Genomic DNA, 14,066 nt, shown 5'->3' on the forward strand with positions numbered 1-14,066 from the left:
CCAACTCCTTATGTTGGTTGTGAAGAGTCAAAGTCTCGTCGTTTCGATCCCCGTCTTGGTGAGTTGGACTCGTCTTTTGAGCCATCGCACTCTGGGGCCGGCGGCTTCGAATATGCCATTCATCCCAGGTCTTCTTGAGTTGTGCAGCAGCCGTCTCATACGGTATGAGAACCTGCCAGAGGATACCGATGATCCAACATATGTATTGCTTCTCGAGGACACAGACACGCTTCCCGAGCGACATGCTTTCCTCGGAAATTATCGTCGTTACAGTTGCCAGGTCATTGAAAGCATCGTCAATCTTCGATTGTCCGATGCCTTCTCACATATCCTTGGAAAGGCAGAGGCTGCCTTCCGGACACTCTACGACGGGCAACCGCCTCTCAATGGTAAGCTTCAACTGGTGTCATAATTGTTCCGTATGCTGTGTTTCTACGACTGACATTACTTGCAGCTGCAAACTACTCTAAAAGCTCAGTTCCTGTGTTGACAGTGGATACACACGCTACTGTCATTGAAACAGCACTTAGGGGGTATATCAAGTGGAGGTCTTCACGTAACTCGACTCCAGAGGAGGTGAGTGGTCCTCGTCATTACCAGCTAGTAGGTGCGATTTAAGCTAACCTGCCTGAAACAAAAGGAGCAAAAAGTCGCCGGCATCGAGGACCACTTTGAGAAATGGTGTGGGCAGCTCTTGGAAATGAAATTCGAGGTACAGATTCCGCTTCTGGTCTTATGTAATGGAAAGCCTATGCTCACATCTCACTAGGACCCTCTGATCAGGAAGCGTGTTCTCCAGCTTCTTGTGGCCTTTTCTACGACTGCTCTTGACTCTAACCCGGGCTTCATGTTGAGAGTGCTTGAGCACATCTTGATGACTTGGCCAGCTTTGCAGCCCGACCATAAGCTCCTCAATGATGCTATTCGAGATTTGCAAAACGAAAGCATGATTGAGCTGCAGCGGCTCGCCTCCAAGATGCCCGACCACTTATTAGTAAGGCTTCTACTGTTCCGTATCCGGGGACACAGGCGACTGATTCATCATCCAGGATGTGTACGACCAACTGGAAGCCAAGATCAAAGAGATGATAGCATCTGGTACTCTGGATGAGAAGCGCCAGATTGCATACCAGAGTTTTCTTTTCATCATCATGTGAGTCCTCCAAAATTCAGTCTGCTCGGATTGTAGCAAGTAGCTTACTCATTCGAGTCACCGTTCCACCCGAATCGACCCAGGTGTGCGCCTACAGAGACTATCGTCTTTCATTGAGCCTGTGAGGAACCAGTGGAAAGATGAGTCACTCAAACAAGCACTCAGCTCGTATGATGGGTTCTGCCAGCTACTCGGCCTGGACAGGGCGCAAAGGTACTTGGCCCAGCGCCGCATCCACGAGGTGGCCGACTGGGGTGCGGCAGATCTCGACGCCGAGGGCCTTGCTCTCCAGGTGGAGTTGGAGCAAAGACAGACAGTGAGTGTCTCCGGCGCTGTTGTGCTCTTTCCCCAGCTAACCAGTCGTCCCAGATGCTGCCACTGCGGATGACCAAATCATTCTTAACTTACTCCGTCGAGAAACTGGAGAAGAACTCGCCCCCCTATCAAGCATCATGTGCTCTTTGGCAGGACAGCTTCCCGCTTATTCTCCCAGAGTTGCTCAAGTTCTTGAGGTATGCACCTGTTGTCCCGATGGAGTTGATAGCGCAACGTCCTTTTGCTGACCTTGGTCCAGTTATGCACATGCGTCTCACAATCCAAAGAACTGGAGCCAGCTGCCGGTAGAGATGCAATCGGTCGCCACCCGTGTCCTGACCGATCGCTTTTGGCAAGCCGGTATCTCTGAAGGGAGTAAGGATGACTTCTATGCGCGGGTCCTTGGCAAAAAGAGCACGCTTGAGGGCCTGGCCTCGACTATTCGTGGCTCTGTCCGGTTCGTACGGGAGACGTGCTATGCTATCATATACTGCATGAGTCGGCTCGACATGCAGTTCTATGGCTTCCTCGAGCTCCCGGGACCACTTGCCAACGCACTGTTTGCAGACTCGTTCTGTTTGTCAGCGCACCAGATCATCAACTTGCTGAATCTGGTCAGGTACCTGGTTGACCACTGTCCAGTAGAGCTCCGAGAACACTTCCTGCCTCCCATTCTCGCTACCTGTTTTGAGCAGATGGATACCAAGATCACATCAGAATGGGATAAGTTGGGCCAGCGAGAGGCTGTACAGGCTGGCGGAGAAGAGCTGACGGAGGAGATGAAGGCTGAGAGTATCCTCCGGCAACTCACATATTCTGCCGTGTTGATGGTAGCCGATGTGCTTGACCCATCCCGAATTTGTAAGTTCTGACGAGCTGACCCGAGCCCTTTGCCATCTTCCTATGCTAACCAGGATCCAGCTGGTCCCGTGGGCAAGGTGGAAGACGGAACGCCTGAGAAGAAGCTTCCTTCTCTCCGCAAATTTTGCTTGATGAACTCGGCCATTGCGGTTCCACTATTGGTTTTCTGCAGCCATGCCATTAAGATGCACGACGGACGATGCTGCGGAGTGGTACTGCGCGTTTTCAAGTCCATCGTGCCCGAGTTCCACCGTACGGACCAACCCAAGGCCCATAAGGAGGGTGGAAGCACAGCGCCTTTGGATGACGGCTTCCCAATTCCAGAGGAGAGTGCCAGGGAGATTCGTGAATTCATCTCTGCTGAAGTTTTGAAGGCTGCCATCACAGCGCTCCATGATCCATATTTTGTCGACTCCCAAAAGGATATTGGATCTCTGATTGCGCATATTCTTGCGCACTATGCCTCCCTGACGCCAACTCCACGGAACATTCTTGTGCAGTTGCCGGGAATCAGGGAGGACCAGGTTGATCAGACAATTCGCTACGTTTCTGGACCAGGCGTGCATTCGAGGCAGCAGCGAGCCATGGTGTTGGACCTGCTTCGAGATCTCAAGGGCGTGAGCATCTCCGAGATGGGCAAACTCAACAAGAGCCTAGGTACCCCGTCGCGAAGCAGCAAGTCCAAGCGGAGCAAGATGGCTCAAGAGTTCATGACTCCAGTGGACACAACACGTGGTGGAAATCCCAGTGACGGAACCGGAAGAGGCAAGACACCCGATCTGGAAGGGGTAGCGGGCATGTTCGATGAGCCTTAGGAATTGTGTTCGATATTGCCTTCGTTGTGTTACGGTCGTTTACAGGTAGGTGATTGCGTTGCGAAGAGTGAGGTGAAAACGAGCAGATAGTCTTGTGATTTTGCATTGATCTGGAGAGGGAAGGAATCAGCACAAGTATTGGTTAGCAAGCATTAGGTAGTTGTAAAGACAGCGTATTGAGGATAGCACAACACTGAATACAAGTACCGTTAATACCGGGCATCGAAATGTCTGGCAGTTGGACTTTGAATCAGAAGCACAATCGATGCTGTCAGTTATGATGAGGGGTTACTGTGTATGTGAATGTAGGTGGTACTAATGGCATTGCTCCGGCCTAGTGCTTGTGCAGGGGATGGGTGGGTGTTTCGGGTGATCATGTTGCCGATGACTGGTCTGGTTGGATCAAGCCCCTCAGTCATGACACTGTCTACCTATCACGATGCTCGGGCACGACACTTTTTTTTTTCAACTTGGTTTATGCTGTTATAGTATACCATTTTGAACCTCGGCAACAATCGCCACGGAGCTCGCCGCTCTCTCAAAGAAATAGCCCGGACATAGACAACCCCGCCGTTGGCAGGGTTGCCAAGTCTTGGGGTAACTCAGCCCTATTCGCGGTCTATGAGGAGAAGGACTCATCACTTGAGTTAACCGCGTTGCCGAATCAACCTTCACGGTTCGGAGGTTTGCGACCTTCGACAACTCTCGACAAGAAATAGGGGGTTAGAAAAGGGGCGATTGCCCCACAAATCGTTATATCCGCCCACCTCCCGACCCTCCTACACAGCTCACACCGCATCCACCGCATATTTTTACCCATCTTTCCAACCAACGAGAAACGAACTGAGTCCAGTAAACCCAATCCCAGGTCGCCATAGCCTGTGGTCACGAATCGAGTATTGCTTCTTCCTCTGGCAACTGTTTGGAAACACTCTTACTTGCAGCACAGTCTAGTTGATCGCCCGCCAAGTGTATGTAATGCGTTTCATGCCGGCATAGGGAACCGAAAGAGGACATCTACAACGATACAACTCTGGCCGCCCCCCCAAGACAGGCCTTTGGCTGGAATCCCGAGGCAGATCCATATAGCTTTGCAGATCCGGTTTTGGCCCCGAAGGTTTGGGTTTGTTTTCTTTCTTCCACGCGAGCCACTTGTCCGGTTTGGGCTTTGTGAGAAACTGTTGTGCAAAGAGATCGACTGCTCAAGATGGTGTATCTGGGTAGACCCTCCAAGGGTTGTCAGATGTGTAGGACCAGGAGGATAAAGGTACTCGACCTCCTGACGTGATACAGACGATGATGTACGAGAACATCGATGGCTAATTACAACAGTGCGACGAAACAAAGCCAACATGCAACCAGTGTGCCAAGGCCCGTCGACAGTGTCCGGGATACAGAGACGAATTTGATCTTCTACTTCGAAACGAAAACCAGGCGGCAGCCAGGAGGGCACTGAAAGCCAACACCGCCGCTGCTTCATCCAGCAGCAGCAGCAGCAGCAAGAAAGCTACTGCTTCCAACAAGAACGCACAACCGCACCCCCGGCAGCAGGCATTACAACTCTCTAGATCCCAGACAGCAGCACTCACCAACTCTCTCAGCATCCCAGTTGAAGACCTCGCCACTTGTCACTTTCTATCTAATTTTGTTCTGGTCCCGCCGCAAGAACAACACTCGGCAAGAGGGTACAATCACTTTCTGCTTCCCTTGCTGCAGCAGTACTCGAACGGCACGAACAGAAAAGAAATCACGCACCTCCAGCACGCATTCAACGCCTGTGCTTTGGCTTCACTGGGGGAGAGATATGGAGTTCCCAGCCCCGGCCGCGGGCATGGGCGTTTAACAACAGGAAAAGAAAAGGAGACGCTCCTTCGAAAGGGGGCTGAAGAATACACGCTTGCTCTGATGGCCACAAATGCGGCTTTGAGGGATCCAGTTCGGTGTAAAGAGGATGGAACCCTGGCAGCTGTTTTGTTGCTGGGCATGTTTGAGGTATGTCTGAGCCGCCGCTTGTTTTGCAGTCATTTGTGGAAAAGGGCTTACCTCTCTGATCTTTCAGAACATCACCGCCAGACAAGACACCGGGTCAGCCTGGGGTTCCCACGTCGAGGGAGCAGTCCAGCTCGTCAAGGCCCGAGGGAAGAAACAGCTCAAGTCAAAGCTGGGGGTGCAGTTATTTGTCGTTGTACGGTCACAGCTAGTATGTGTCATTCTTTCTGTTTCGTTGCTCTTTTCCATGCTTCTGGGCTGACACGTTGTAGATCATCCACAACTTCATCACTGCCACACCCCTCCCCATGGGGGTTTCATGGTGGTTAAACGAGGACGCAAACTCGGATCCAACTGCCAACGCGTGCGAGCGACTCAACCTCTTGACGGCCGAACTGAGAAGCGAGGCGTACGGCTTCTTCTCCAGCCCACTATCGTTCTCCTCTTCGCCAGCATCCATCGCCGCGGTCGAAGAGTTCCTCGCTCGAGCTCGAGCCCTCGATGCCGAGGCTGTCGAGTGGTTCGCCACATTACCCCGGTCCTGGCAAATCGAATCCATCCCGTATTCGTCATCCGGCAACGAGAATATTTTCCCTGGTGTTGTGCATGTGTACCCGGATATGTGGACAGCAGCCATCTTCAACCTCGCACGTGCTACTCGAATGGTGCTCATGTCGATCATCGTGCGGTGTGCCGCGTTTTTGGTCCGGCCGGGAGACTATCGGACCACGGCAGAGTATGCCTTTGCCGCGAGGACGGCGAGCAGTGTGGTGAGTGAAGTGATTGCGAGTGTTCCATATCATCTTGGGCATCTCCCGCCACGGAAAGACAAGAGGGGGAATCCAATAGAAAACAGTCTTAATGGTAGAGGATTGGGGGGGTATTTCTTGACGTGGCCATTGGCGTGTGTCGTTACTCACGATCATGTAACCGATGCTCGTAAGTCACTATCCCGCTATGTTTAGGGAGAAGGAAGCTGCTGATAAAAGAAAATACAGAACGGGAATATGTGCGAGGACGGTTGAGGTATATCGGAGATGAGCATGGGATCAAGTATGCAAGGGTGCTGTTTGGGGTTTGTGGATCCTCCCGCGTTGAGCTTCATTAGACGCCAGACGCTAACAGGCATAATAGGTTAACCTCAGGCTTCCGAGTATGCTTATCTTTAAGGATGGAAAGCTTGCCGCTGCGGCGGCTGCAAGTAAAATCCCGGGGGCGCACAGTGTTGGGGGTTCGGCCGGTGCTGTCATGCGTGCGGCGGGTCTCACGAGTAGACTCAGATCGGTGTGAGAAGGCAAGGAGGGGATAGCCACAGCTTGTGTCTTTGGAGTTTTGTATGAATTGAATACCCTGGTGTACAAGTAATCCTGGTCCATCATGAAATAGTCATAAGTCATTGAGATGCTTTCTTTCCATTTGGTTTCTAATCAAACCAACCAAGCCTCAAAGGAAACGAAAACCCCCGTTTAGTCACTGCCGATCTTGGGACTCTTTTGTTTTGTGAGGAAGTTTCTATCTCGTTGATTAGCAAGCCTCGAAAGAAGTTGTATGAATCACGACATACCTCTTGCGCTTCGAGGTATCAACTGCATTCCCGCTCAGATCCCATGCCTTGACAAACCAGCTCTGTGTCGCATCCAGGTACGACTCGTCCTTGACATTTTTGACACTGACGCGAAGACCGTCTTTGGTGAAGACCATGTTTTTGTCGCCCATCTGCTTTTCGGCCTGGTCCTTGATCTTCATGACAGAAACGTAAATCTGATAGCCAACCCAGGCCATTACGCCCAGTACTGCCAGGACGATAAACAACGGGATGAGTTGCCTGTTGGGCTTGGTTAGTTGGAAGCTTGTGGCCCAAGAGTCTGGGTAAGTCAAACCTAGCTGCTGATGGTGGCGGCGGAGGAGGCGCCTTTTTCTTTCCCCAAGCCATGATGATGATGATGACGAAAATGTAGAGTCGAGGCGTGGTCGCTTTCTGGAATCTAGGTAGGTGGGATGTCGGCTTTTTCTAGTAGGTTTGATCTAAGACACACGAGAGAAAAAAGAGGTGATCGTAATTTAATGACAGGTCTTGTCCAACAAGGCAGACCGTCTGGACAGTGTCAGGCGGTACCTAGTTGTATTGTCAGGGCTTTGGTCACGGTGCATGGACAGATGTGGCGGAATGTTGCTGCAGGACAGCTTTTTGTCCTCTATTTCAGTCCCCTACTGCCTCTTTCCATCTGCACGACCGTTGCAGAGCCCTGAGCCATTTTAACCACTTGCCGATTGTCCTCTAAGCTTGGTCAACCGGTTATCCATGTCGGCCATGCATTGCAGCAGAAAAGAATTGTATGTAGCTGAACCCAAATGCTGGTTGGTGGCCTCGCAGAGGTGCCGTGTTGTCCGGCTTGTCTCTGTTAGCGCAGCTCCAGCCTCGGGAGATGACGCGCCCTGGTGGGGTGAGTGATCTACCCGGCGGGTACCTCATCGATGGAGGGGGAACTTGCGAAGCCCTGCGGCTAATCGCATGCATTTATCGAGGGTCTCGATAAGCATGTACCGGGCAGCATGCAGCATGCAGCCAGAAGGGTTACCTTCTTCATACAGCTGCTGCACGTCAGTTCCAGGTTTCTGGCACCAGATGCGCCAGTCGAGGTTGCCCACAAAATAGAAGTCTCCTACACCACACTGCCCATAATTCACTGAGGAGAGAGCAATAGTTGACCACCATACTTAACCCTGACGATGGAAAGTGGACTGATGCATCCCTAGGCTGGCTTGTGTTCTTGGCCCAAGCTCCCGTTCAAAATTCCCACATTTTCTACTGCTTCCCTGCCAAGAGCCTTTCCATTGTCTGTGGCTGGTGCTTCCCTCGCCTCACCGCACACTGAGACGTTGAGGCCAGTCTGTCCCGTCAACCCGCAACCCCTCGCTGCCACAGTTGCTCAAGGTTCAGGCGACAGCTGTCCCGACCGCATCCCACACATAACCCTGAGACACCAGCCCAGGGAGCTCTGCTCCACTAGCTACCACGCCTCACGACTGACGTCCGTCAGTCAACCGCCATTCTTGCCATCTTGCCAGGTTGCGCAAATCACCAAACTTTGCTCAAAGTCGGCCGCCCTGTTATTACCGTGCTGAGGCTGCACGCACTGCTCGCGCCTTGATCATCACGACACCTCGCTTTCTTCAGCCGACACCTGTCCAGCACAGCATGTCTGGTGCTTCCAACGACGGCTACGGCCAGTGCCCGCCCCAGCAGCCCGGCGACCACCAGCAGCAACCTCCATATCCCGACCAAGCCTACGATAACGCTGTCCCCGTCGCACCAGGTCACGCCGCCGATCACGGCAGAAAAAAGAAGAGACAATATGCCGCCAGCGCTTTCGACGTCGGCGTGGGGGGTAATGTTGTAGCGGCAGGGCAGCCCGTCCCAGGGGCAGCTCCATATGGAGCTCCAGCTGCTGTTCCAGCTTATGGAGGTTATCCCGCGCAACCAGAGGTCCAGCCAGCCGCCTATGGCGCTCAACCTGCCCAGCCATACGGCCAGCCCGCTGCTGTCGGCGGTTACCAGGCTCCGGATCCCTACTATCCCTCGGCCGGAGCTGTCCCGGCTCCTGGCGGCGTTGCCGGTCTGACTGCCGGTTTCCAGGGCATGAACCTGGGTGCTGGTGCTCCCGGCGGTATTCCACAACAGCAACCGCAACAGCTCCCCCCTCAGGCGAGAGCTGGTCCTTTGAATCAGCTTTACCCGACTGATCTCCTCAACCAGCCATTCAATGTGTCTGAATTGGACCTCCCTCCACCCCCCATCATCTTGCCTCCCAACGTAGGTCTTTTGTATCCGGAACCTACCACCTCCGGACATGCTAACAAATCTCGCAGGCGAGCGTCACCCCATCCCCAGATGCGAACTGCTTTCCCAAGTACGTGCGGTCCACGCTCAATGCCGTTCCAACGACCCACAGCCTCCTCAAGAAGAGCAAACTTCCCTTTTCGCTGGTGATCCAACCCTATGCCGCCCTCCACGATCTCGATGACCCCGTCCCTGTGGTCCAAGACCAAGTCATCTCCCGCTGCCGGAGATGCAGATCCTACATCAACCCCTTCGTGACCTTCTTGGATCACGGCCACCGGTGGAGATGCAACATGTGCAACCTCACCAACGACGTTCCCCAGGCCTTTGACTGGGATGCTGCTGCGCAGAAGAGTGTGGACCGGTGGCAACGGCACGAGCTCAACCACGCCGTGGTTGAGTTCGTTGCTCCTCAGGAGTACATGGTCAGACCACCCCAACCGCTGGTCTACTTGTTTTTGTTTGATGTCAGCTACGCTTCCGTCTCTAGCGGTCTCCTGGCCACGGCAGCTCGCACAATTGAGGCCAGCCTCGATAGAATACCGAACGCTGACCGCCGTACCCGTCTCGGCTTTATGGCTGTCGATTCGAGCCTGCATTACTTTTCGGTCCCCAAAGACACGGACGAGAATGGTGAAACAAGCATGCTCGTGGTTAGCGATCTTGACGAACCCTTCCTTCCGGTTCCCGGCGAGCTGTTGGTTCCCCTGACCGAGTCCCGCCGGAGTATCGAAAACTTCCTCACCAAACTTCCCAAGATGTTTGAGCATAATCAGGATAATGGCTCTTGCATGGGCTCTGCTCTTCGTGCAGGAGACAAACTGATCTCTCCCTTGGGTGGCAAGCTTGTCGTTTTGAGCGCATCACTGCCTAATGTCGGACACGGAAAGCTCACAATGAGAGAGGACAAGAAGCTTCTGGGCACTTCTAAGGAAGGCTCTCTGCTTCAGACTGCTGCGACGTTTTACAAGTCCTTTGCGGTGGAGTGTTCCAAGAACCAGGTGTCGATTGACATGTTCCTCTTCTCATCGCAATATCAGGATGTGGCTTCTCTGAGCAATCTCCCGAGATATACGGGTGGTCAGACGTGGTTTTATCCTGGGTGGAACGCTGGGCGTGCCGAGGATGCTATCAAGTTTGCCTCTGAATTCAGGGACTATCTGTCTTCGGAGATTGGGTTGGAAGCTGTCCTTCGTGTGCGTGCTACTACCGGCTTGCGCATGAGTACGTTTTATGGCAACTTTTTCACCCGAAGCTCCGACTTGTGTGCTTTCCCGGCATTCCCTCGCGACCAGTGCTACGTGGTGGAGGTGGCGATTGATGAGAATTTGACCAAGGATGTTGTTTGCATGCAGACGGCCGTCTTGCACACGACTTGCAACGGCGAGCGCCGCATCCGCGTCATGACGCTTGCTCTGCCCACCACGACCAACCTTGCCGATGTGTACGCTTCGGCTGACCAGTCCGCCATCACGACATACTACACGCACAAGGCTGTTGAAAGGGCATTGGGCAGCGGTTTGGATTCGGCAAGAGATCTTCTCCAGAAAACAATCACGGACCTTTTACAGACGTTCAAGAAAGAGCTGGCAGGCGGCAGCATGGGCGGTGGACTCCAGTTCCCATCCAACTTGCGTGGCCTTCCAGCATTGTTCCTCGGCTTGATGAAGCATGTTGGTCTGAGGAAGTCGGCCCAGATTCCATCGGATCTGAGGTCGGCTGCTCTGTGCCTTCTTTCCACTCTTCCGGTTCCTCTTTTGATGCAGTACATCTACCCCCGGCTGTACTCTCTTCACGATATGCCTGACAATGCCGGTATTCCGGACCCCGAAACAAGTCAAATCGTGCTCCCGCCCCCTCTCAACTTGTCATCAGAAAAGTTTGTTCCCTACGGTCTGTATCTGATTGACGACGGGCAAACACAATTCCTGTGGGTGGGTCGCGAAGCGGTGCCTCAGCTTCTTGTTGATGTGTTTGATGTTGCGGACCGGACGCAGCTCCAGGTTGGCAAGGCCACACTCAAGGAGCTGGACAATGACTTCAATGAGCGGGTCCGGGCTGTCATTCAGAAGAGTCGAGACCACAAGTCCAAGGGTGTGGGAAGCATCATCGTCCCGCACCTCTACATTGTTCGGGAGGATGGCGAGCCTAGCTTGAAGCTATGGGCTCAGACATTGCTGGTGGAGGACCGGGCGGACCAAGGACTGAGCTACGTACAATGGATGGGCTCCTTGAGAGAAAAGGTAAGTTCTTAGCAAGACAATGAGGAGCATGGGCTCCAGCCAGTGCGACAGGCTTCATTGCTAACGCCAGAGTCCAGGTTGTTCAATAATCGAGGGGCATCGTAGTTTAGGGGATATCGAACGCAGCATTCTACAGGGTGTTTCGAGAACCAAGCAAGGCTAGAGAAAGAAGTTTTACGAGTTTACATCAATGAATAGCTATTCCCAACCAACGTTACCGGGATGACTGAATACTGTGTGGTCTTGGGGGAGGTGACCAGCTTACATGTTCTGCTCCAATATACCTGACGTGTTGACAGGCCGCAGCTGGCCCATCGGGGGGACATCAGCCTCTCCCGGCACTGGGTACCAGTTGAGTGCCGGAGGTTATATACAACTGTGGATATATGGTACCCAGAATAGCAGTACCCCACTGGGTCGCCTTTACTGGCCGCAAGGGATATGCCTTCACTTGCGGCTCTTGTATCCCGGTCGGTACAGCAGATGCAGGAACGGTTTCGTGTAAGAAAACCGAGAAGGGAATATGAATGCTATTTACGAAGACATAGTGGGCAGTAGTGTTAGTAAAGAAGACGATGCTTGATCATGAGATTTGACATCGAATCGAAGAAAGTGAGCAGTGAGGGCGGTGCGAATGCTTAGTTTGAGCACTGATCCCAAATTATGGAATGGAGCTACTGTTTCCAAACAGCCAAGGCCAACGACCAGGGCCCACCCCACCACCCCGCCAAGCCATCATGAAACCGCAGCCATTCGTTTGGGAGACATCAACTCAGGTTGAGACATTGCGCCGAAGGGGGTAACAGCAAAGCAGGAACACGAGAAAGACCCCCAAGACACCGTACGAACGATGGGTCTGTGTGAGAGACTGATGTCTGGCACAAAATGTAAATTGGAGGGGGACCAACAGGCAGTGTCAGTCACTGTCACTCAGAAAATAGGCGCCCAACGGGAAGGGCAAAACCATGGCTGAGATGCGCCATTGGACCGTTGCGGAAGCGTGGGTAGCGTGTAAAGCTCCTAGCATGCAAGCCCAGTGAACCTGTGGTGCATAAACTGAATGAGCAGATGCAGTGTGATTCATGAAGATGTTTCTATATACGGACATACATGTCGACATGCGATAAGATACGGATAGAAGCTGTCGTATGAATCCGAAACAGCACATGGTCATCGAATCTCACCAGCCACTGCTCACCTGCTGTTAAGCGCCGGCTGATGGGAACAAGAGGCTGCTGATATGGACGGACGGGCACAACGGCGGGTGATCGGGCGGCCATATGTCGGGTCGGTAGTGTACCTAAGGTGGTGGTCGGGCGGGTCGTCCGTTTTGTGTCTGGACGTTACGGTGCCCCTCCAGACGGTGGGGATTGTGAAAAGGAGGCGATGGTGAAGCTCCACGCGGGTTTCTCCATCCACCATCGTCGTCTCTTTGGTTTCCAGAAGAAAAGGAGAACGGCTGGTGACTTTTACGCAAAGGTGCTATCCAAGGCGGGACCGGCTCTCCCGCTGCAACCCGGCGTTTTGAAGCCAACCCTGACGGCTTCAAGCGAGTCCAAATCGGGATCCGAACAAGCCTGGCCGCCCTCCAAAAGGGAAAAGCAGCCCAGACCACCTCCCCTCTTTCTTGGGCCCCTGAACAAATCCACCGAAACGGGCGAGACAGATCCTGAGATCCACGGCCGGGTGCTGGGGCTGCCCTGTCGAGGTGAGCCTCTCTGGTCAACGCTCCAAGATGTAATTAACACCTCCCTCTCCCTCGTCCTCGTCCTCGCCATCATCAGCATCAGCTTCATCCGTCTCTTCCTCCTCCAGTGTGTTTCCTGCCAGAAGAAAGAGACTGGAAATAGTCAAGTAACGGCGACGTAACTCGACCTGTGCATCTCATTCGCTGCAGCCCACCTGCCCGCCTTTCCCTCCGCAGTCCAGAAAGCGGGGCAATTCTGTCGCGCACCCTGTCGCAAGAGAGATCTCCCTTTTCCCCTCCTCCCTCTCGCTCTCTTTATTTTGGCGCTCGTTGCTTGTTTGTTTGCTGTCGAAGCTTCTTCACCGACCGGCCACCGTCCAGGCCGAACTTCAGCAAAGGTACGTGTGTTTCTTGTGTTGAATGCTGTTCTTGCTGTGATGGGCGCCTGGGCGCTGCCATCCTGCTCCCATCTTGTTCCCATCCCAGCCAAGTGTTTCCCCCTCACCACCGCCCCCTCTTCACCAACCGAAGGATATGGACTGCAGGTGGTCTGGTGCCCTTCGAAAGAAGCAGATCATACGAAGCACGCACCGCTAGCAACTATCGCCAAAACCCCCCCGGGAGTCGCTTCTCAACCTAGGCCCCACGCACTCGAGGAGAGCCAGGCGAGGTGTCTGATCGCCCGCCTTTCGGATAATCGTCATCCGGATAACCCCTGGGCAACAAAACACACTCGAACTGAGCTTCTAGAAGTCACCGTTCTTTTGGATGGGGAAGAGGTGTCGCTCAGAGCAGGGCTTCTGACACCTGATCACCAACGCTCGCCGTCCACTCCCGTGTCTTTGCTGGTGTGTGCGCCTGCGGTGCATCGTGGGTGCCTGTGTGTTGCGTCCGCACGTTCGGTTGCCCCACGACGCCGAGGGGGAAGCTCTGCTGCTGGCGGGGGGCGCGGTTTCCCCCCCCCCCCGTTGCTCTGTCTACCTACTTCTGGCAGCCGGGCCTGTACCTGAGCACCCGAGCGCAACACAGCGATCACCCGTATCGGATCTCCTGCCGCCACACACTTTCGGCTTTCTTACTTTCTCGGGGAGTTTTGGTTGGTCTTTTGTCACACAGCTGCTAACATGGCATTTGTCGCCTCATGATTAGACAAGACCTTTAA

At 53.6% G+C, this 14,066-nt stretch overlaps 5 protein-coding genes across 5 annotated transcripts; 4 read left to right on the forward strand and 1 right to left on the reverse strand.

Annotated features, from left to right (window-relative positions):
• Positions 1-112: 112 nt before the first annotated feature.
• MSN5_2 (karyopherin) lies at positions 113-412 on the forward strand (the record flags this gene model as incomplete). The annotated part of the gene is made up of 1 exon (XM_062872829.1): positions 113-412. The coding sequence occupies one exon, from the start codon at positions 113-115 to the stop codon at positions 410-412; it is 300 nt and encodes a 99-aa protein (XP_062730955.1).
• A 3,146-nt stretch (positions 413-3,558) lies between these two features.
• Positions 3,559-6,569, forward strand: QC761_505650 (uncharacterized protein). Its single transcript, XM_062879786.1, has 6 exons — positions 3,559-4,411; positions 4,477-5,136; positions 5,204-5,344; positions 5,406-6,072; positions 6,132-6,208; positions 6,268-6,569. The coding sequence occupies exons 1-6, from the start codon at positions 4,352-4,354 to the stop codon at positions 6,421-6,423; spliced, it is 1,761 nt and encodes a 586-aa protein (XP_062730956.1). The 5' UTR covers positions 3,559-4,351; the 3' UTR covers positions 6,424-6,569.
• On the reverse strand, positions 6,432-7,492 carry QC761_505660 (uncharacterized protein). The gene is made up of 3 exons (XM_062879787.1): positions 7,014-7,492; positions 6,698-6,958; positions 6,432-6,645 (listed from the first exon to the last, which is right to left on the reverse strand). The coding sequence occupies exons 1-3, from the start codon at positions 7,064-7,066 to the stop codon at positions 6,600-6,602; spliced, it is 360 nt and encodes a 119-aa protein (XP_062730957.1). The 5' UTR covers positions 7,067-7,492; the 3' UTR covers positions 6,432-6,599.
• Positions 7,493-7,829: 337 nt separating this feature from the next.
• SEC24 (COPII subunit) lies at positions 7,830-11,486 on the forward strand. Its single transcript, XM_062879788.1, has 3 exons — positions 7,830-8,947; positions 9,004-11,217; positions 11,295-11,486. Exons 1-3 carry the CDS (start codon positions 8,333-8,335, stop codon positions 11,304-11,306), a joined length of 2,841 nt encoding a protein of 946 aa, XP_062730958.1. The 5' UTR covers positions 7,830-8,332; the 3' UTR covers positions 11,307-11,486.
• Positions 11,487-12,457: 971 nt separating this feature from the next.
• Positions 12,458-14,066, forward strand: QC761_505675 (uncharacterized protein; the record flags this gene model as incomplete). Its single annotated transcript, XM_062879789.1, is given in 4 exon segments — positions 12,458-12,504; positions 12,513-13,082; positions 13,147-13,302; positions 14,054-14,066. Coding segments are annotated over 4 exon segments (786 nt in total).

Source organism: Podospora bellae-mahoneyi, chromosome 5 (genome assembly GCF_035222275.1).
Source record: "Podospora bellae-mahoneyi strain CBS 112042 chromosome 5, whole genome shotgun sequence".
Lineage (NCBI taxonomy): Eukaryota > Fungi > Ascomycota > Sordariomycetes > Sordariales > Podosporaceae > Podospora > Podospora bellae-mahoneyi.

Coding starts and splice junctions, on each gene's coding strand:
- QC761_505660 (XM_062879787.1), bottom strand. CDS start 7,066: ATGGCTTGGGGAAAGAAAAAGGCGCCTCCTCCGCCGCCACCATCAGCA. Junction 6,959..7,013: donor CCGCCACCATCAGCAGCTAG/GTTTGACTTACC, acceptor CAAGCCCAACAG/GCAACTCATCCCGTTGTTTA. Junction 6,646..6,697: donor GATACCTCGAAGCGCAAGAG/GTATGTCGTGAT, acceptor TCAACGAGATAG/AAACTTCCTCACAAAACAAA.
- QC761_505650 (XM_062879786.1), top strand. CDS start 4,352: ATGGTGTATCTGGGTAGACCCTCCAAGGGTTGTCAGATGTGTAGGACC. Junction 5,137..5,203: donor TGTTGCTGGGCATGTTTGAG/GTATGTCTGAGC, acceptor CTGATCTTTCAG/AACATCACCGCCAGACAAGA. Junction 5,345..5,405: donor TCGTTGTACGGTCACAGCTA/GTATGTGTCATT, acceptor GACACGTTGTAG/ATCATCCACAACTTCATCAC.
- SEC24 (XM_062879788.1), top strand. CDS start 8,333: ATGTCTGGTGCTTCCAACGACGGCTACGGCCAGTGCCCGCCCCAGCAG. Junction 8,948..9,003: donor CCATCATCTTGCCTCCCAAC/GTAGGTCTTTTG, acceptor CAAATCTCGCAG/GCGAGCGTCACCCCATCCCC.